Consider the following 20,585-nt stretch of genomic DNA (forward strand, 5'->3'; position numbering starts at 1 on the left):
GTGCATGGTATGTCAGCAAATGACACTAAGGCAGCTGGTTTACACATCTTTCAAAAACTGCTTTTGCTCGTCTCCAAAGAGATTGTTTTCAAACAAAAAAAAGACAACTTCCATTTTTCAAACCACTTGCTTGGAGACGGAGACGGTACCCTGCATTTGCTTTCTGTGGGGCTGGGAAGTTTGTGTGATGTTCAACACTGAGATACTAGCTGAGATTTTTATTATTATTATTATTCTTTTTTAAATAAAAGCAAGCCCTAAAACCTTAAGGAAAAGCAAGCACCCAGCTGCTGGTAAAGCGTCCCTCATGGTCTTCTCCTCCCACCCTCCAGGTGTGACAGTTTGGGAGCTGATGACATTTGGGTCCAAGCCGTACGATGGGATCCCTGCCAGCGAGATCTCCTCTGTCTTGGAGAAGGGCGAGCGTTTGCCCCAGCCCCCAATCTGCACCATCGACGTCTACATGATCATGGTCAAATGTAAGTTCACATTTGGGGTTGTGGGTGCTCCCTGAAGTCGAGTAAGTAGCAGAATTGCCTTCATCGTGTCACATTTGTTCATGCCGTGCCCTTGGTGATGGCACAGCAACAGGGTTATGTGGAAGGAGTTGTGACACCAGAGTGCGTTCCTGCACCTGGAGCTGTAGCTAGAAGCATGGGATATGGTTTCATTAGTCACTAATTCAGCCAACCAATGGGTTTTTTTCACCACACACACCTGTCAAGCCAAAACCAGGACGACACCACTGACTGATATTGTCAATTATTTTAAGCTGATATTGTTAGGCAGTATAAATTAGCATAACACCACCCACTTTACTTGATACTCTGGTTTTGTATGTCTAGAAAATAAAATTAACACTGCCTTCTCCTCCAGGCTCCCCCTTATGTCAGTATGCTTCCCCCTACAGTCATGCATGTGGATTGTGTCCTCCTTTAACTAAAGGGGTGCCAGGAGCACAGGCAGCACCATAACGGCAGATGCACGTGAGGATCCGGAGTTCCTCATCCGATTTCTTCCTCATTTTTGATGGCCCCTTTTGGGCACACAGCTGTTGCAGTGAAGTCGCACAAGAGCTGAGGGTCTCTGGAGCACTTTTCAGCCATTTTTAGGGCATGTCAAATGGCTTCTGAAACCCACGCCCCTTTTCTATCAGCTGCTAAAATGTCAGATTATTGCCTGGCTTCCCACACATCTCTAGACCACAATCGCCACATCCCTGCTCGCCACTGTGAGGATGCTGATAAGCAGCCCACTAGGTGGCATTTAAGACCTTGTCACCGGAGGAACGTGTACCTGTTGGTGAAACAGGAGCCATGCCATCATGGATACCCTGGAGTGCAGCACTTGTGGGGAATCCCAGAGCACCCACATGTTGCTTTGTTGGGACAGGCTCCACACAGGCTGAGCCTGATCCTGTGCTCCGCAGGGCAAGCAGGAACCAGATCCAGATGTGTGCACCGAGCCTGGGTGGTGCCCAGACCCAAAAGCAATGTCCTAAAAACTAAACCTCAGAGATGCTGAACCCTACTGACACCTCAACCCCCTGCCTTTCCCTAGGGCCAGCCCAGATGCAGAAAGAAGGCATTTTTCCAGGCACCTAATCACGTACCTGCTGCTTGTAAAACACAGCCAGCAGAGCATCCCTATCCCCTTTCATACCGTTATGCTGAATTTAAATGCAGGAGCGTGAGGATCTGGGGTTTGAGCCTTCCTTCTGCTGCAGGACTCAGCTGCACTCACTGCTCCGAGCACCCCATGTCTGCAGGCTGTGGTACAGACCTTGTTGAAGCTGCACCGTTTTGTCTAAAAGAATTTGGGATTCCCACTCAGAGATAAATTCAGAAATAGTAGATGCTACTTCTGCAACAGCAGCAAACTCCAAAATGCTCCACTCTGTCTAAAAGCAAGAAGGATTTCTTCTTGAATTAGCAAGGTATCCTGTTTCTAGCATGGCAAAAAGTCACTGGGAATGATGAGATTTTGTCTAATGCAGATTTCAGATGGCATATTATTGCTTCCATTACTATGGATAGGCTGGGTTTTATGAGTTCCTCTAGACACAGCAAGCTTGACCTTTATTACTTTTAATTTTAAATGCAAGAGTCTCTACATCAGCTCATCCATTAGTTGATAACAGAAAGCGTGGGTTTCCTAAGCAATAAAACAAACCACCAGTATCTATATTCAAGATCTCATCCAGCATTGATCCGCACTAGGCTGTAGGACTTGTTTTTGTTACAGTCTGGTTACTAATTAAATACAGCTTAGATATAATGCTTCAAAATGTCCCCAGCAAGGATGTTTTGAATTTTAGAAGACATCTGGTACAGAGGGTAGCTGCTGCTTTAGGCTTCCCAGGATTCCACAAAGCAGCTCGTCGACTAGACAGTCACATCACCGCACCTCTGCAGGCACCCGCTGAAGTTAGCTTGTGTTCCTTCCTTCAGGAGCTTTTTTAGAGCAGGCCAGTTTGGACCAGTCCAGGCTGGCCACCCGTTTGCTCTCCTCAGGCATGGTGTGTTGTTATCCCTCAGGTGGGACCTGCCTGCCCATACAGAGATAGCCAGCAGGAGCGGAGACAGGTGCATCCTGGAGGTTTGCCAGCATGGGGGTTTATCACCTCCTTCGCTCTTCCCAAAACTGCCATGATGTGTATTTTGAATGCACCAGTGGCTGGTGAACAAACTCTTTGTGATGGTCCCTTACGGGGACCTCCTTTCTTTGTTCCGTGCGTGGCACTGCTCTTTTCGCTGTTACATTTTATTTTAAGCTCTGTGTTTGATCACCGAGACAACTTCATTTGTGCATTGCTTTCCCTGTTGTCCCTCCAGGCTGGATGATTGATGCAGACAGCCGTCCCAAGTTTCGTGAACTGATAGCAGAGTTCTCCAAAATGGCCCGGGACCCCCCACGCTACCTCGTTATACAGGTACTAAGCCCAACGGCAGGAAGGTGTCTGGCGGGCGTTTAATACGAGACCCAAAATGATGATTAGTGCATGTGAAAGCATATAATAAGGATAATTTAAGGCCCAGTTTATCCTTGCTGGCCAGGTTCTTTCAGCTAGAATCACAAAGAGAATTCCAAGAGCAGTCACTATTTTCTTAGTCCTGGTCCCAGCCTCAGGCCAGTAACAGTCCATAGTGCAGTCCTGAGAGAACAGTCTGATCCTTTTAAGAATGCAGCTCTTTTACAGCAGCATGGGCAGAGATTGCACACCCAAATTCCCCTAAACTCTAGGTAAATTTGGTTAAACACACAGATCAAGATTTTGTATCTTGGGCCTCTGGCTAAATCACTCTGTCTCCCAGAGGAGGGGATAGTGAGGGCCCGAAGGCAGCCTGCGAGACCTCCCTCACGCCCGTTTGTCCCACAGGGAGATGACAGGATGCACCTGCCCAGCCCTACGGACTCCAAATTTTATCGCACCCTGATGGAGGAGGAGGACATGGAAGATATAGTGGATGCGGATGAGTATCTCGTGCCACACCAGGGCTTCTTCAACAGCCCTTCAACATCCCGCACTCCTCTCTTGAGTTCATTGGTATGAAACTTTTCCTCTGTGGAAACATGACAAGCAGTTTTAAGAGTGAACTGCCTCTCACGATGTCTGTGTTTTCTTTCTCTCTCTCAGAGTGCTACTAGCAACAACTCTGCTACAACCTGCATTGACAGGAATGGGGTAAGTGGGGATGACCTTTAAAAAAGGAGCAACTCTTTCTGTGTGGATCAACTTCTACAAAACAGTCCCCCTAATACTGGTTTTCTCTACTTCCAACATAGCAGGGGCACCCTGTGAGGGAAGACAGCTTCGTCCAGAGGTATAGCTCAGACCCAACGGGCGCTTTCCTGGAGGACAGCCTAGATGACAGCTTCCTGCCAGCCCCGGGTGAGTATGGCTCTCATGTCTCCGTCACACGAGCAGTCATTCACAAGCCATTTGGTCGTGAATATAATCATTGTCCTTCTTTTTCTGTAGAAAGGAAGTGAATCCAAATGCTTCCTACCTTTTTTTCTCGGTAAATGGGAGTGGAAATGTGTGCACATATCCTTTCCCTACACTTTATCTGGCTGTTTCTCTTTTTGGTTCCTTCATAGGCCATGTTCCTCATGTTTGCCACGTGTGCCATCTGGCCGGGAGTTTGCATGCTTTCTACTGGGGAGAATATCCTCTAAAACCCACGTTTCACCCCTTAAACCATTTGAGCAATATAAACAGCTTTCTGGCAGTTTCACTGCTTTCAGATGTTGATACACAGAAGGCAGTTCATAGTTTCACGTGGACGTACAGTGTAGGCGGTTGGTGAGCGAGCCAGCAAGCACCAAGGGAGATGGTGCTGGGTTATGTGGTCATGGTGCTTTGTGCCCTCAAAAAATCCCATCTAACCTTTCCAAAAATACACCACAGCTAAAAAGGGTGAAAGACCCTGCAAGGAGTGGCACTGAAGTGAAACATGGAGTCTCTTGTTACTGCCAGTCCTGTATTTTCTAAGCATTTTCCTCCTCTCTAAATATTTTTCTAGGGAAACATTTTCTGGCAGCTAAGCTCCCAGACTGCAGTTTCAGAACAGTATCTGGGACATAGCCACCCACACGTCACTAAAATCAGTAGTAGCTATCTTGCTGTCTCGTGGTTCAAGCCATCTTTCTGCTGCTTTACAAACTGAATTACTGAAGGTCAGCTGGAGGGCAGCATGTTTGGTGCCACAGCATGGCAGTCCCTGCCGTCGGCTCTCTTCTGCACTGGGAAGCTCATTGAGATGCTGTGTGAAGAGAAGTGGCAGCTGGGTTGAAACTACATCTCAAGTGATGCAGGTGGCTGCATTACTTATATCTCTTTGTTTTCATTCCTTATTTTTATTTTCTTTTTATTCTAGAGTACGTAAACCAGTTGGCACCCAAGAAAGCATCTGCCTCGGCAGTCCAGAATCCAATCTACAACAACTTCGCTCTCACAGCAAACTCAAAGGTCCCCACGGACTCCAGCTACCAGAATTCACACAGCACAGCTGTGGACAACCCGGAGTATCTCAACACCAACCAGTCTCCACTGGCCAAGACGGTCTTCGAGAGCTCTCCTTACTGGATCCAGGCAGGCAACCACCAAATAAATCTGGACAATCCTGACTACCAGCAGGACTTCTTACCAAAGGAAACCAAACCCAATGGTCTCTTGAAAGTTCCCGCAGCAGAAAACCCAGAGTACTTAAGGGTAGCAGCACCAAAAAGTGAATACATTGAAGCCTCGGCATGACCATAGAGAATTTCTTCTTGCAGCAAGGCAAGCCAGACTCTGGGTGAACTACCTGGCTGCTGCAAGAATGGACCCTTGCCCAGAATGAACGGCAACCACAATGCATCAATAAGCACACGTTTCCTTTTCAGCAGGGAGGCTGAAACTGTGAAGCCTATCTGATGGTAGTTTGCATCTTTTCTCGCCCATTTCCACATAATAACTGAGGCCCATAGCCTGCACTGGGATGCATGTTGGGATGGAGCGGGATCTGGCTGGACAGAAGAAATACGGATGCATTCCTTTCGTTTTCAAATGGTAGCATGGTAAGAAGCCACTCTGGGATGAACTTGTGAGCTGTACACATTGTACAGTCAAATTCCTTTCTACATTCTGTATTTTTATAAATGTTTCTAACAGAATTTTTGGATCTTTTAAGAGATCAGATGCTTGTACTGCTGGTCTGCTATGTGGTGCTCAAGATCACCAGCAGGAAAAAAAAATAAAAATGTTACTAAATAGTTTTCCAGAACTCCGGGAATTGAAACGGTTACTCCAAACCACCGGATTTTTACGATTTGGCTCTACATACTGCCTCTTGGTGTGAAGAGCAGTGCATCTGGGGGATGGATGGGAGATTCTGCCCAGGGCGGTATGGAGTGGATCGCTCCGGGGAAAACTAACACAAGGAATGGCACAATGCATCACCTACTGACCACTACTGCTAAAAACTGACAGGAGGAACACACCTCAGCATCATCTGTACATGGTTCTAAAGTGCTCATTACTCTGTTTTCTGATGGTCAAACACAAGACATCTTTTTTTGCTGATCCCTTATGCAGCTGTCAAGTTGTCAAAATGCCTTTCTTCTTCAGCAAAACTGTTAAAGATGTTGCCATAACTGAAAAATGAAGTGTCAAATAACATTTAACAGACTTTAATTAAATGTCAAGGAAATGCAAATGGTGGCAAATTGGAGCGTTCATGAGACAGACTGGAAGAACTATACTAAATTAAATTTGACTAGGGCAAGAAACACAGGTAGCTCTAGCCAAGCAGTTTTATTTCCCTTCTGGAAGGGGCTCAGAGCAGAAACCGTTTTCCCATATAGATGTGGCAAAGAAAAGGGGTTTATCAGTTGTTGTGCTTTACTGGCTGCCAGTTGCTGTACCACACTAGGGCTGGCTGCCTGTCCCTTTGGGGTTACAGATCCTGGCAATGCAGGAGGGGCAGTAAGAGTGAACTGAGGAAAGGGAGAATAATCTGGAGCGATGGAAAAGATCATCTCCCTCTTCTGAAACACAGGGCTGCCTACTGCTTCTTTAAAATACCCGGCGTTGTCTTCTCCTATCAGTGTGGAACAGGCAGGCGAGGAAGGCTGAGATTTTTAGCCTGATAGTATAAATCAATCACAGCAGCAAAAGCAGCTACTCTTTACCAGGGACCCATGATCCAGAACTTCAGATTATTCCATCATTAATATTTCTTACAAATGTAGAAGGGGTAAAGTGCCTAAAATGTAAATTTAGTCAGTGATTTAGATGCAGCCCAGCAGCAGCTTGGCAGGGCTGTTTTAATCAAACCACCAGATCAGAAGGCAAATGCATGTTTGGTGATTTTGGTGCAAAGGCCTTTAGCTAGCTGAACGTGGACAACTTGCTTGAGGGATGGCATAAGCAGCTGAGTCGCAGAGGTTAGGTAGTCTATAATAAGTAGCAAGAAATAGTCAGATTTCTGCCACCACCATGTTTTGCATACATCAGTATGTGTTTCAGTTTAAGGATTGCATCTGGAGTCCAGCAGCAAGCAGCAAATCCTCAGAACATTGTTTTTACAGATTTATTGAGGCAAGACGGAGAAGAATGGTCATGTGAAATGACCCCTTCTCTAAGTAACACAGTGTAAAATGCATTAGCAGCTTGTGTGTGTGCAGTAACTTACCAGCCACACTGCAGTCTAGGGTAAAGCAGTATATTGGGTCAAAATCCAAAGATTTGGGACATACGTGTCACTGTGGCTGAGTACCAGGCACAACAGTATGGAGGATGCAATGTTTGACTTTGATTGTTACTAGCTTGTATTTAAAACCCTAACCAAAATCCAGTTCCCACGTCCAGTTAGTGGCAGGTTGCTCCTTGCGTTCCTGAGAGCAGATGTGTTGTGCTGCTCTCACAAGCGTGCAACATGTGAGCACAGGCAGTGCTGCTTTTCTCCACCCACTGCCCCAGGAGGAATGTACATAACCCCCCAAAAAAGATCTTAAATCGCAGATAATTTTCGATCTGCTAAATCTGTTATGTCTGCAAGCCGAACACTAGACAATCACATAGTAAATGTTCTCCTGCCGAATCTTTCAGACACTATTGCACAAAGGAGTTTATTGATGTTTTGTTTAAACCTGTTAACTAAACCAAGCCACTAAGAGATAGCAATATGTATCACCAGCATTATGTAGCATGAAAATTATTTCATAGAGGTTAATATGCTTGCCCTTTTAAAACAATTTAGGAGGGATTCAGTAGCAACTCACTGCAAGAAACAAGGAGACTCATCTAAAAATTAAGCCATGTAAGTCTGAAAGAGCATTGCTTTTTGAATGTATTGTTTTTGATGAGAAGAGTAGGGAAGAGGATATAGGACCACAAAGTCCCGATACAAACGTACTGATTCCAGATTGGTGGGATCAGTTATATTGTAAAGTAGTTCCGGTAAGCAGGTATCCTGTAAGCCATAATCTGTAAATTGGCAGCTCAGTAACAATTCAAAAAGCCAGCCAAAAATAAAAACTGGGCAGCAGGTTGTAGTCTGTGGGCGAGTGCCTGCAGGGCCAGATCCAGCACCACTGGGAGCGGATGGGACCGCACTATGCAAGATGATGCTCAGAGAGGAACAGACATCAGCGATGTACCAAATGATTTCCACTGAGATGAAAATAATAATAATCAATAAGCCGCTGAAATGGTCTGGTTTTCCCACTGCAGCTCACTGACCTTTTAACAGCAAGGAGCTCCCTGCAGATCCAGGTACTCACAAAGGCAAACACTGTCGGGCAGCATAATTCAGCCTCCAGAAATAACTTGAAAGTTCTGCTGTTGTCCCTCAGGACGTGTGGGTAGAAAATGCTGATTTTTAAAATGCAGCTCAATAGGGAAATATAGCAGGCCACAGCCACTTTTAAAAGCCAACAGTCTTACCAACAGAAAAAAATTCATGTCCCTTTTTACTGTATTTCTCATGAAAGGCAAAATAAAACCACTCACAAGTTAGTGCGTAGCGTCTCTTAACCATAAAGCACCACTTAATATGGAACTGCTTTTGCAATAGTAATTTAAGACTTTTAATAACTGCTAAATATATGAAAATGTAAGTTAAGTCAAGAGTCTTCATCTTCCTTTGATGTGTTCCAGTGATCTGCGTACAGTGTCAGCACACTTGACTTCATTTGGGCCTTGGGTTGTTTTCTTCTTGGCTTAGGAAGTTCCCTTTGTGTTGCAATTGCTCTTGTCGGGGGCTTGCTTTTGTTTCCAGCTGGCGGGCAACTAGGCAGCGAGTTTTCTTAAGAGAGCAGTTAGAACTAGATGGTGGTTTCTGGAACACCTCAGTGTGCTGACCTGTCCCACCAGCGTCGCTGTGGATGGGCACGTGAAGCCCCAGCATTACGGTCCCATGCTTTATTTGAAAGGAAGGGGCTTGTGTAGGGAGAGTAATGCCGGAGAAGGGGTGCAGCCAGGCAATCCATACCAGAGACAGCTGCCAAATTTCCCCAGGGATATCACTGAGGCCATTGACCGTTCCTGCAGGTATGGGTGGGGATAGACACGTCACTCCCATCCCCGCTACCAGCTTGAAGGGAAGCCCTCTTGCAGAGATTGCTTGTGTGAAAATTGATGTACGCAGCACTCATACTATGCGGTGAATCTCTTCCCTGGGAGAGGCAGTTAGGGCTACAACAATGTCACACAGACCCAAACAGCTTAAAGACGTCCCATCACCAGGTGCCTGGGGTGTCCTGGTCTGTCTGGACTGCTCCAGGGTACCAAGGAGACCCTTTGCATTTCCAGACAAGCACCCATTTTTCACATTCAGAGTTCAACATCTTCTGTTAGTACAGCCACCGCCTCTCCAGATGCAGTTACGGTACTCTGGCTTTTGCATCCCCCTGCATTTCTCTGTGAGAAAACAGCTGAATCAGGACAAAGTGTGAAAATGTACCTGTGTCCTCCTCCGTGATGGCAACCATATACTCCTGAAATGTCCAGCTCTGTGTATACACTTGGCAAGAATTACACTTTGTAATGTTTTATCACCACTGGTTCAAATTTTTATATCGGGATCCCATTTTCTAGCTTTCTTTTTGTAAGTGTTATTTCTTTGTTCGGAGATACAACTTTTAAGGAGCCTTTTTTAAATAATATAATAAAAAAAAAAATAGAAAAAAAATGTTTATACAAAAGAAAAATGCGACACCTTCAAGTAGCTTGTCAAATGGGCTGCATTAGGACCAAAGATGTAACGACTTGTTTTCTTGCTTTAAAGGAATTAGGGTATTGGCCACCACTTCCACAGCCTCTCATTCCAGGGAAAAGCTAAACCTCTCCACTCCAGATTGTGGCTGGGCCAGACCTCCATGGAGTCAAGAGGGCTGACAGGAGGGTGAGGCCTGTCTGTAGAAAACCAAACCAAATATCAAGACCAGGTATCGCTTCAGGGCCAGACCTAGAACCTCTACTCAATTTGGATTCACTTTCTACTCAACGCAATAGCTAAACAGGGACACAGTCAAGGAAAAAAAAAAAGAAATAAATACACGATGTTTTAGGTCAGTATCAGGAAAAAATACAATTATGTGAAGATGAGACATGATGAGATAACTGCTTTTTATGTGAGGAAGTGTGTAGGCAGGCAGTGAGACTTTAAATCGATAACACTGTCGGTTATGTATTACTTTAATTATGCGGGGGAGTTGGAATCACAGCGCTTCCCGGGTAGGCTTTGCTGTCTGCCATGCATCCCGCTGCCGTGTGAGGCCGTGTGTCGTGGCAGCTCACCTGCATTACCGTGGCCGCGTGGGCTGCGGGCTGCAGGTAGTCAGAGGTACTTCATGCCACCCCTCCTTCTTATATGGGGAGAGAAGAGTGTGGCAACAGCAGGCTGTACCGCAGCTAGCGGTCAAGTGAAACCACAGTAGCACCCAAAAAGAAGGGTTTTCTTCAAAGGCAAAATGCCTTCGGCCAAGATTCAGGGCTGGTGCTCCACCAGCCTTGCTCTCACCCTCTTACGCGGTGCAGGTGGTGCTGTCTGGAGGCACAACACTGCGGCCACTGTGGTCTCTCTGTGCTTCTCACCTTGAAGTAATGGATTTCTCTGCTTAGTAAGGTGAAAACCAGAAATCAACCCCCCAATAACAACTGAACCATGGAAGGTGGTGTTCCTATGTAGCTGATACGGTACATCGTTTCCAGTCCCACTGGAATTTATCCAGACCCTTCTCTTTACCTCTCGCAAGCTAGCTGGAGAGTGTGCATTAGCAACCACCATCGATGCTATCCTCATATTTTGTGAAAGGGAATAAGTAAAGTAGTTGTCTACAATGGTAGGAGGCTTGGCTTACATACCTAGGTTGCTTTTTTAAACCTACATTGCTAACATCATTCACCTTGAAACTAATGGGGTGTTTAACTTGATTACACTGAGAGTATAAAGCAAGGCTAATGTTGAGTGATTTTTGAAAAATCCCTCGCAATAATCAGAGATCCTATGGATCCATTGCCCGTTTTAGGCTGCTTTGTATTGATGCAATCAACTGAGTATAAGGTATAATGTCCTGGTTTTAATAAACTGTCAAGCAATATTCCCGTAGATACAGGCGGTACCCTTGCAGCATTGTAAAGTTACTCAACTATGAAAGCACTATTTGTACAATAAGAAACTCTTGACTTTTATACTGTTGATCAAAGATTGTTTGTATATTGAGCGATAAAAATGAGGTGTATATTATTCTTTTTAATTGTTTTTAATTTTGGAGAACTTTTATTGTAATATACTGTTGTATTTGGGAGGAAGAAAAATCAGTGGCTAGCTTGTAGGGTTTGTAGCCAGAGAAGAACTCACATTAAGAGCTTTTTATTGATGTACTTAGATATTAATTTTTTTTTCCTGGTAAAAGTTGTCACATTGGGGATTTATCCAGGGCTTAGTGAAGCTAATAACAGGACCTTTTCCTCTCTCCAAGACCCTTTGGCTCTCTCCATGCACAGTGCTGGAGTTTCATAATGTGAGCAAAAATACAGCTAACGCTTGTGACCATTGGAAGTGCAATATGAAAGCCCAGGTGCTGCTTTATCAGGGCGCTAATAAAAGCTGCTCTTTCCAATTGCATGGCAGGTTCTCACTTCACTTTTACCGTAATAGCAGAAGCAGAGTCAAAGCAATCCCTCATCAGCGTGACAGGCGGCGTGTGAAGCCATACTGCTGGTCGGTTCCGAATTGCGTAGCTATGGGGTGTGCACCAGCAAGGCAGGACTCCCATGGAAGGAAAGGCAAAGTCTCAACCAGAGTCACACTGGTGACTTAAATTGTTGTACTACACTAGGCAGAAAGATAAATTCTGTTAGCAAAGCCAGTCAAATGAAGCCCTGTGTCCCCTGAGTATTGTTGTTTAATTATCCAACTGGTGGAACGTGTAGCAGACAGATTAAAGGAATTACAGGGTCCTCAGCATAACAGAGCAAAATACACTGGGTTGGCAAGACAGTAAAGAAGACAGGAGCTGGAACTGTCAGGATACATTCAGCCTGGATAAGTCCCCAGCATCACAATTAGTAAATAAAATCATTTTTGTCTTTATAGATGAACTTTGTACACAGAAAAAAAAAAAAAGCCACTACAGCACCTTTTTCATTTTCATCTTTCCATCCAGTCCCTTCCAATACATAGGCTGCATGTTCTACCAGCTCAACCTATTTTATGCAGAAATGACGTAGTCTTAATCTTCATATTACTGGTTCTCAGAAATGTCTAATGCGTATTAATGCATGATATTTTTATTTTAATAAAACTAATTAAATAAATCTTTGCTCTTTTGGCACGTGATTTCCCCACCCTCCTTTAGTGATCAGCTGGCTTGGGAAGATTCTATATTAGCATTGATATTATGAAGAAAAATAAGTAGTATTAATATCAAGAAGGAAACTGAAATACGTTGTACATTCCTCCTCTGTGAAGATCAGAAAATGACTTACAGATTCAAAAGTCTTTATCAGGCAGGAAAGTGCTGGTCTCTGTATTTCACAGATAGGATAACAGAGGCAGAGCAATGCCCCCATGCTTACTCCAGAGAGACGCTGGTACAGGGACACCGATGGGGCTAAATCCCAGTGTCAAGGCACCAAAAGAGAGGAACTTAAAATGAAGAATGGTGTCGGTATAGAAAAGCGCAGGTATTTGGGAAGGACAAGCATTCAGAAATTCCACCAAGCTCACTGCGGCCAACTTCAAATAAATACAAAAAGCTACAAAGGCTGCAGAAGAGAGTACAGTCAAAGAAACACAGCTGCAGTTTAACCCCCTGTCTGCCTGCACAGGATATGTTAGTTTAAGATAAGATAAAGAAAATTGCTATTTAAAGATAGGAGAGGAATACAAGTGTCTCCCACATGCTCTGTCATTATCAGCAGCAGCACTAAGTGAGCATCATCCTTCAGCGCTCCTGAGCTCGACCCAGGAAAGCAACAAAGAGCCAGCCTCCAGGAAACTGATCTGAACATGCAATAATTACATCAGATCACGTACAAAATTTACAGGGCTGCCAATAAAAGAACAAGAGTGTTCTGAGGAGGCCCCCAGCATAGTGGGGCCACCTGCCACGGTACCTAGGACAGGCCTACATGCCTACTACAACAGTGAACAGCTTCATCATTGCTCTTCAGGGCAGTTGTGCTTCAGCAGTAGCTGGTTAGAGATAACCTTGCTCATTCCCCCCCTAAGGCTGCTGGCTGGGGCAACACTGCAGCAGTATTTGGCAAGGGGTATTTGTATCAAGAGAGAGGGACCTTGCATTTACCAAAGGCAGGTGTTGGGAATTGCAGAGATGACTCAGAGTCCTTAAAGCTGCATTTTTGCTGGTAGGGACAGACTTAGCTCCTATGTCAGCACCCATCTGGGTCACACCCATGGCAGACCCCAGGAATGGTGCTGCTGCAGGGCAGGCACCCAGGGACATGCCCTGCTCAGAGGGGTGGGCTTGCTCCCCACATCCCAGCCCACAGGATGAGGCAGCCTGCTTGGAGCCCACCTGTAAGTATCTATGGGAGAGTAAGTCCCCAGTCTCTGGCTTATTGTTGCTGTTTATTTGAGGGAGAAGCTGGAATTACAGATCAGGTGGTGCTTGAAATTGTTGGGAATTGAAATTTCTCTAGTAAGCACCATCTGTGTGAACTTCAACACCAGAGCTCATGTTGTAGAAAGCTTTTACTTTAAGGCCTGTTTTCTTTCTAAAAAGAGCAGGAGGAATGTTATTTAATACATGTGTTAACTCCAGAGACTGCTGCCTTCAGTGAGTTACAGCCCTGTGAAACCGAGCTAGCTCAGAAATAGCGCACTAACTGTCATCTTTATCCAGTATCATATGGGCTGTTTACACTTTTTTCCCCCCCTTTCATTTTTTTGGGGTCACAGATTTACAGATTGCATTAGACCTCACTGGACACTGTTGCTTTCAGATAGGAACAATGATGATACAAGAGATGGTTATTCTTGTCTCACAGACAGCTTTTATTTAGCAGTATTTGTACTGGCATGCATTTAACAAACCAAAGTACAGCTAATAAGCGTCACAGCTGGTTGTACAGGTTTCCATCCAGCTCTTGGAGTCTCTTAACTCATCAAAAGGAGAGGACCTGCATGTGAGTTCAGTGCTCGTGCAGAAGAAACACAGCAAAGCGTGACCTGTGCCGCTGACTGGAGCCCAGGCCCTGCTAGGGCACACCAGGCTGGGCTGGGCATTAATGTACATGGGATGCAGCTCCGGCACAGCATGGTGGCAAGGTCCTCCAGGCACAGGGCTCTCCCTTGGGCCAGACCTGTGCGGGACAATCGTAGAAAGCATGCCAGCTATCTGAGATTTCCAAAAGGAAACCAAGCTGGTGCTTTCTGGTGCCTGTCCCCAGGCTTGGCACACAGGGCCCAGCCAAGGAGGCTGCTACAACCACCCTGCCTCTGAGAGCAGCAGAAGGAAAGCTAATGGTGCCCTCTCTTGGAAGAAAAAGAAACTTTGTCCACAGTATACGTAGCTTTTAAAATGGGTCTCCCAGCACACAGAGCAGAAAAAATGAGCTTGCATAGGCGATTTATTTTCCAGTCCATTTGGAGTACAGGTTCATGGTACATTTAATCCAACCTAAGTACAGGCTGCTGCTGGAAAGGGTCTCTGCACTGATCCAATGGAAAATTAATCCTTCTCTTTGGCAGTTTAGTGTCAGCAGACTTGCAATGCAATTGCATGTACGATAGAGCTGACATCTGATGTGGCAACATACATTTGAAGGACAAAACTGGACCCCTTGGTGACAGGTGAACAAGTGACAGCATCGTAACAAGTGTGACAACTGCCTGCCCCAAGAGGCTCTTGTGCATGTTACTGTAAAGCACTCCATCTCCCTAATGCTCAGTTACTGGGTTTCTTCATGTCTTGCAAGAAAAGCAATATTGCGCAGAAGATGCCGTGAAGACTTTTACTGCAAATAGGCTGTGTCAGCACAAAGAGACTTAGGTTCATTTGTGGTGATCATTAAGCTGCTGGTAGGGAGAAGTCTTTATCCAGCCTTTCTGTTTCATATGTGGAGGTCACAGCATAAATTTATCCCACTGCAGAAATAAAAAAGGCTACTTTCAGTGAATGGCAGTTTTAGCAGAGCCATGGTCTTACCAAGTGCAAATTATGCCTTCATATACTTTTTAAAATTAGTATATTGGTCCCTGGGGCTTCCCAATGCACATTTATTTCTAGTACTTGTTTTATTGGTTCAAAACTCAAAGGAAATCTGCCTAAAAAACCTGGAGGCTCTATGTTTTGCTGTGAATAATGATGCTGGAATAAACTTGTACATAGGCGAGGCTCTGAATTGTTCTCAGGTTTTGGGTGCTAAACCAACAAACCTAACTTCCATCAGACATCAGTTTAGTCAGTGGGCAAAAGTAATGAAATGCCTGTGTGCCAAAAACCTGAGATCTTTGGAAAGCTTTGGAAAAAAGCTTTGGAAAAAAGCTTTCTTTTGTATTTGCAGAGGGCAACAGTGTGGCCTCTGAGGCACATACTGGTAAGTAATACACAACATATACAGGAGCACAGGCAGCTGCCCTCCTCCTGAAAGTCAGGCTGCTTTCTCCCCAGTTTCATACTAAAGCAAAACCATGCCGATACCCCTGCCCAGGTCCTTCCCCCACAGGGGGTAGACAGCAGCAGGGTGCACCTTCATCACTGATGGTCAGGCTGCCTCTGATGGGCGCTTGAAACCAACACAAAAAGGCAGGCACCAGACAATTCCTGGGACAAACAGTGATCTATATGTAATTAAACAAAATGTGATTAGGGAATAGTTATTAGAGGTAACACTAATCTCAAATTCATCTTTGTAAGCATCCTTGTCAGAGCGCTAATTGCAGTGGTTTTCTAATGTTTCCTTTTAATAGAAGCTGGTTCAGACCAATAGGTCACTTCTCCCAGGGGGGCAACGCTCACCGGGAAGCTTAAAATCATTATTTAGCCAGAGCTGAGCCTGTTGAAACGCCAGTAACTGAGCCAGCTCAGAGGAGTTCCACCAGGCTGGTTTGCAGGGGGAAGGAGACGGGAGGGTGGAGGTGGCATATTCAGACTATACAAAGAAATCCTGGAGAAACCTCCATGGTGCCCCCAGCCGCTTCATGGCATGGGATACAAATCTAGCCTCACAAGAACTCTGGGAGGTGGGAAAGCATGTTATAGACAAGTCACAAAAAAAAGTAATTATTTTGATTTTTAAAAAGAACATGATAAAGAAACACAACCTGAGCTGGTGTGGGATGGACTAAGAGGAGGGAACAAACAGGTATTGATATGATTGCACAAGGGCTGTCAGGATGGAAGAATTCCATGTTTTTTCAAGACAGAAAGAAAACCTGGAGGAGGAATGAGCTAAGAAAAAGACACGTCAGATGCTGTTTGACTGGCCTGGGAAAACCGGCATTTCCTTTAAAATAAATCTGCATCCAAATCTGGTCACTGCTGAGTGACCAAACATACATGTGCACACACAGAGCATTGTATTTCCCAAGTTACTTAACTGAACCCCTTTACGTATGTTATTTTTTTTGTGACAAAGGTTTGAGCTCTCTGGAGATGTTTTAGACAGGATTAGGTAGATTTGCTCTTTGGATGGTCTTCTGGACTTGTTTTCTTTTGTGGAGGAGGATGTAGCAAGTGGCCTCTTGGGCAGTGCCATGGCAAGAGACATGCCTGTAGGTCTTGCCTGGAGGTGGGGAGGAGAAGCACGGGCTGTAGGAAAAGGCATTTTGGAGGAAGTACCTATAAAACTCAATTTTTGAGCCTGTGTTTAAGATTTCAGCTGAGGTGATGGTAGCTCCTTTAACTTCTGCAATATAACTTCAAGAAAAAGATGGAGAATTATTCATGCGGTCAGTGCAATTTCACAAGCATTAGCTCTGTAGCTGATCTAGTTCAGGCTTCAGACTGATTTGTGTACTGCATGTTTCTTAGGAAGGTTTCTTAGGTACTCAACTCAGTTAGGTCCCTTTGAAATGGACCTCGCGGATTTTGCATGGAAAAGACCCCTGCATCAAGCACGCCTTCTGCCAAGAGATGCTGTATATGGCCTTCTGGTCTAACCTTTCCATGCAAAGAGGTTTGCTCAGCAGGTAGAAGAGGACACAGGCATGTATATATCCTTCCTGCAGGATACAATTTCCTATTTTGCAAGCCTAACAGCTGCTTACACAGAGAAGGTATTACCTCAAAGAGTTTTTAATGGCATCACAGATGACATTTTTGTCTTCAGTGCTGGGTTGCTGAGTATTGAAGTTATTGTTCAGAATGTTTGCTCAGAAAACTTTATTGTGTGAAAGACTGCTGTTCTATCAATATCTATTTCAAACTAATGTAGTGACCATAAGTTAAATTTATACTTTCTCACACAAGAGAAACACCAGGAAATTATCCAGAGGCTATCAGGGAATGAATAAATAGCTTCATTATAAACTGAATTACCTCAGGATGCCTTCTTTCTCACAGGCTTTTCTTGAGCACCTACTTTTGGCCACTGGGAAAGATATTTTGCTATATAGACCTTTCATCTGATGACACCAAGCCAGGATTTTAATAATGCTGACGAAAACTAGAGGGCAAGCCTGGCTCCAGCCACCCTTGAAACACTTCTTGCAGGTCACTCCCATTCACCAAGCAGAAGAGTTACTCCCTGTTGCTGGGGCATTCTGTGTTGCAGGCATAAATATATAGAGGCTGCTTACTCAAAGGTGGGGAGAAATTAGTGCTCAATAAACTTGTAGTGATAATTTGCAATATAATTTCAAGAACAAGATGGAGAGTTATTTATGCGGTATACATGCCTTCCCTCCAACATCTTATTACTTTACAATAAATATTTTAACACAGGTTGGGCTAAAGAGGCTTCTTAGCTGCGAATTTGCTCTTTGCTGGGGAAATGCCTTGTTTTTTCATTTTGCAGGGAGCTTGTACCTTTAGAAAGTTCTTACTCTGCTTATTGCTCTGTCTCAGCACCAACTCTTTCAGTAACACTGCTGGGTTGCTCTAACGGCAGATTTCTGTCATAGTGCTCTGGATGCTTTTTATAGGGAAGGTACATTTCACCATATGGAGAGGCAGAGCAGCCAAGCAAAGCAGCAAGCCATCAAGTAACTGGCAGTGGCCAAGACGATGTTCAATGGTTACTATTTGCACCTTCTCAAGGTATCTTCGTGTCTCAGCTATAAAACGTGGTCAAATGTATAAATACCTCAAAACTTATTTTTACCAATAATCTAATCTATTTCATAAACCTACTTCTATTAGGTATAAAATTTTCCCATACTACAGTGGTCTACCTTAATGAAAGCTTAATAAATTTAGGCACATCAGATTGCTGGCAGAATAGCATTACCTAGTTTTACTGAATAGGAAAATGTACTGATTTGTGTGATGGAGGCTGCTGTTTGCCTTGTTCCATGCTTCAGTTCCTGTGAAAGCGTATGTGGTAGATAAAGAATGACCTAATGAGTTTAATGAAGAGAAAGGGAAGTTTTTTACGGAAACAGCAGAAAGCTCTGAGAATTAGACTCAAAGCCTGTTGTTGCTGCTGAGCTCTTGTGTTTAAATGAGTAAGATGCACTAGCACGGACTGTTTAGCACTTGGCTCTAATTATTTTCTATGAAATTTCAAGGACAGGCAGTTTTGTCAGCCTTACCGCTGGTAAAGCTGCTGCCACATCTTTTTCAACCTTGCAAGGCTAGGAAGTATTATGTTAAGCAGAACGTCAGTGTGGGTTGCCTTTGTAGATGAGAAGAGTTAGTCTCAGAGATCTTGTTCAATGAGCTTCCCTCCCTGGGTTGCAAGGCTGCGTTTCTGTTGCTTGTTGAAGTCAAGGAGAAACCCTGATGGACCTTGATGTTACAGACAGGGAGGTTCTTCCACTTGGCCTACAGTGGTGGCTGCTGGTGGCATGCCACATGGCACTTCATCCCAGCCTCCTCCTGCACCAGCAGGCACTCTTGGCGGTGCTGGTCCATGGCATAACCAAAGGCAGCAGCAGGCAGGTACACAGACAGATCTCCCCGCTGAAAATCTGGCAGCAAACTGTGGATTCATAGAAAACCACTTCAGTGCAGCATGCAAAACAAAGAAGCTGTCAGAAATTCCACCTTCATAATCATCAGCATATTTAGCATTTAAAAAAAAAAAAAAGAAGAAAAAGGAAAGAAAGAAAGCTTTTATCTTCAAAGTCCTTTACAAATATTCACTAATTAACCTTCCATGTCTCAGTATTGCATGTATCGTGGGAAGGGCCTCAGGGCAAACAGCAGTAAAGTTTCTCAACATCCCTTTAAGATGTCGGCTGAAGCAGACTCCTTTTTCTTTTAACTCACCACTGAATGCAAAGCACTTCTATAAATACTTCAAATAGCACTAACAATGCCATTGATATGTATACCTGTGTATACAACCCAAAAGTTATGCATCTTTTATGTGCCTCTTAAGTCTTTAAAACATGACTAATGGCACATCAGCCCTCTCTGCTGGGCTGAATTTCTCTAGGTGGGTCTGCTAAGACTTCCATACATAATTGACTTTGCAAAGTAGTCCCACAGAAGTTCAGTGAAGCTGTTCCTGATGTAATATAAGCATGCAACATTTGCATCAGCAAAGCCATAATGAGTATAAATTGGCAGCTTGGACCATTACTCTGGCTGGCACAGACAGGCCTTTACTCACAGGTAGGTCCTCCAGTCCCACTGCTCTCACTTTTAAGGGCATCCTTATGTCCTGGGGAGGCAACTTTGGGACTCGCTTGGAGGCCCAAGCTAGAGCGCATCCCCCAAGAAGCCTCACCGCAGTGGAATTTGCTGCCATGAAGCTGATAAAAGTATCAATCATTTCTGCATGTTAGAAAAGTTGAGTTCAACTCATTAGCTGATGATCCAAAACCCGAAACTGTAGTAAAATCTTCATTTTTAAATGAAACAATTCTGTAGATATATTTCCTCTTAGATCTATGGATGTCAAAAATATTGTATGGCATAATGTGAATCCCTTTATGAAAGCTCAGAGAAACAGACTTCTAAGTGGCCGGGTCTCTTTTACAATGGAATTTGGAATAACCTGATCACTTGGGACCCAGTTCTTCAAAGCAGACTTTCAGGCATTCACTTAGCCTCCTGGTCAGTCTCCTAGCAGACGGATTACCATTTACCATCTGACTCCCACTGTTTTCAAAACTGTGGTCCTGCTTCATTTATGGAAACTTTTCTTTACTCTTTTCTCATAAACCTTCTTAAGCTGTTTTAGGAAAGCAGTCATAAAGTTTAGTTTCCTGTCATTGGCTCCAGCAAGGTCTGAGAACCCACCTAAAAATAAATACTGAGTTCATAGGAGGCATTTCTTCCTGCTCTCAACTAATCTCTAGATGATTTATGACTTTCTCATAGATCTTGCTGTCTGGCACAGTTGCGCCTGCTTTAGTCTTACACAGCTCTGCTGAAGACTATATTACTTAGTTCATTTCAAATGCTTTTTTTTTTAAGGCTTTGCCATGATGGTGTCCATGCATGTTTTCAGTTTTTGG

General features: G+C 44.3%; 1 protein-coding gene across 4 annotated transcripts in view; it reads left to right on the top strand.

Annotated features, from left to right (window-relative positions):
- EGFR (epidermal growth factor receptor) overlaps nucleotides 1-11,371 on the top strand; it is a 173,220-nt gene extending 161,849 nt beyond the window's left edge. For 3 of the 4 annotated variants that reach the window (XM_055803531.1, XM_055803532.1, XM_055803530.1), the window contains exons 23-28: nucleotides 333-479; nucleotides 2,835-2,932; nucleotides 3,380-3,547; nucleotides 3,638-3,685; nucleotides 3,787-3,892; nucleotides 4,881-11,371. In XM_055803531.1, coding sequence (XP_055659506.1) covers nucleotides 333-479; nucleotides 2,835-2,932; nucleotides 3,380-3,547; nucleotides 3,638-3,685; nucleotides 3,787-3,892; nucleotides 4,881-5,257 — 944 coding nt within the window. In that variant the 3' untranslated portion in view covers nucleotides 5,258-11,371. The remainder of the gene's footprint in view (nucleotides 1-332; nucleotides 480-2,834; nucleotides 2,933-3,379; nucleotides 3,548-3,637; nucleotides 3,686-3,786; nucleotides 3,893-4,880) is intronic. The other variant, XM_055803529.1, reaches the window with a different exon arrangement.
- The last annotated feature ends 9,214 nt before the right edge of the window (nucleotides 11,372-20,585 follow it).

Source organism: Falco peregrinus, chromosome 5, assembly GCF_023634155.1.
Source record: "Falco peregrinus isolate bFalPer1 chromosome 5, bFalPer1.pri, whole genome shotgun sequence".
Classification (NCBI taxonomy): Eukaryota; Metazoa; Chordata; class Aves; order Falconiformes; family Falconidae; genus Falco; species Falco peregrinus.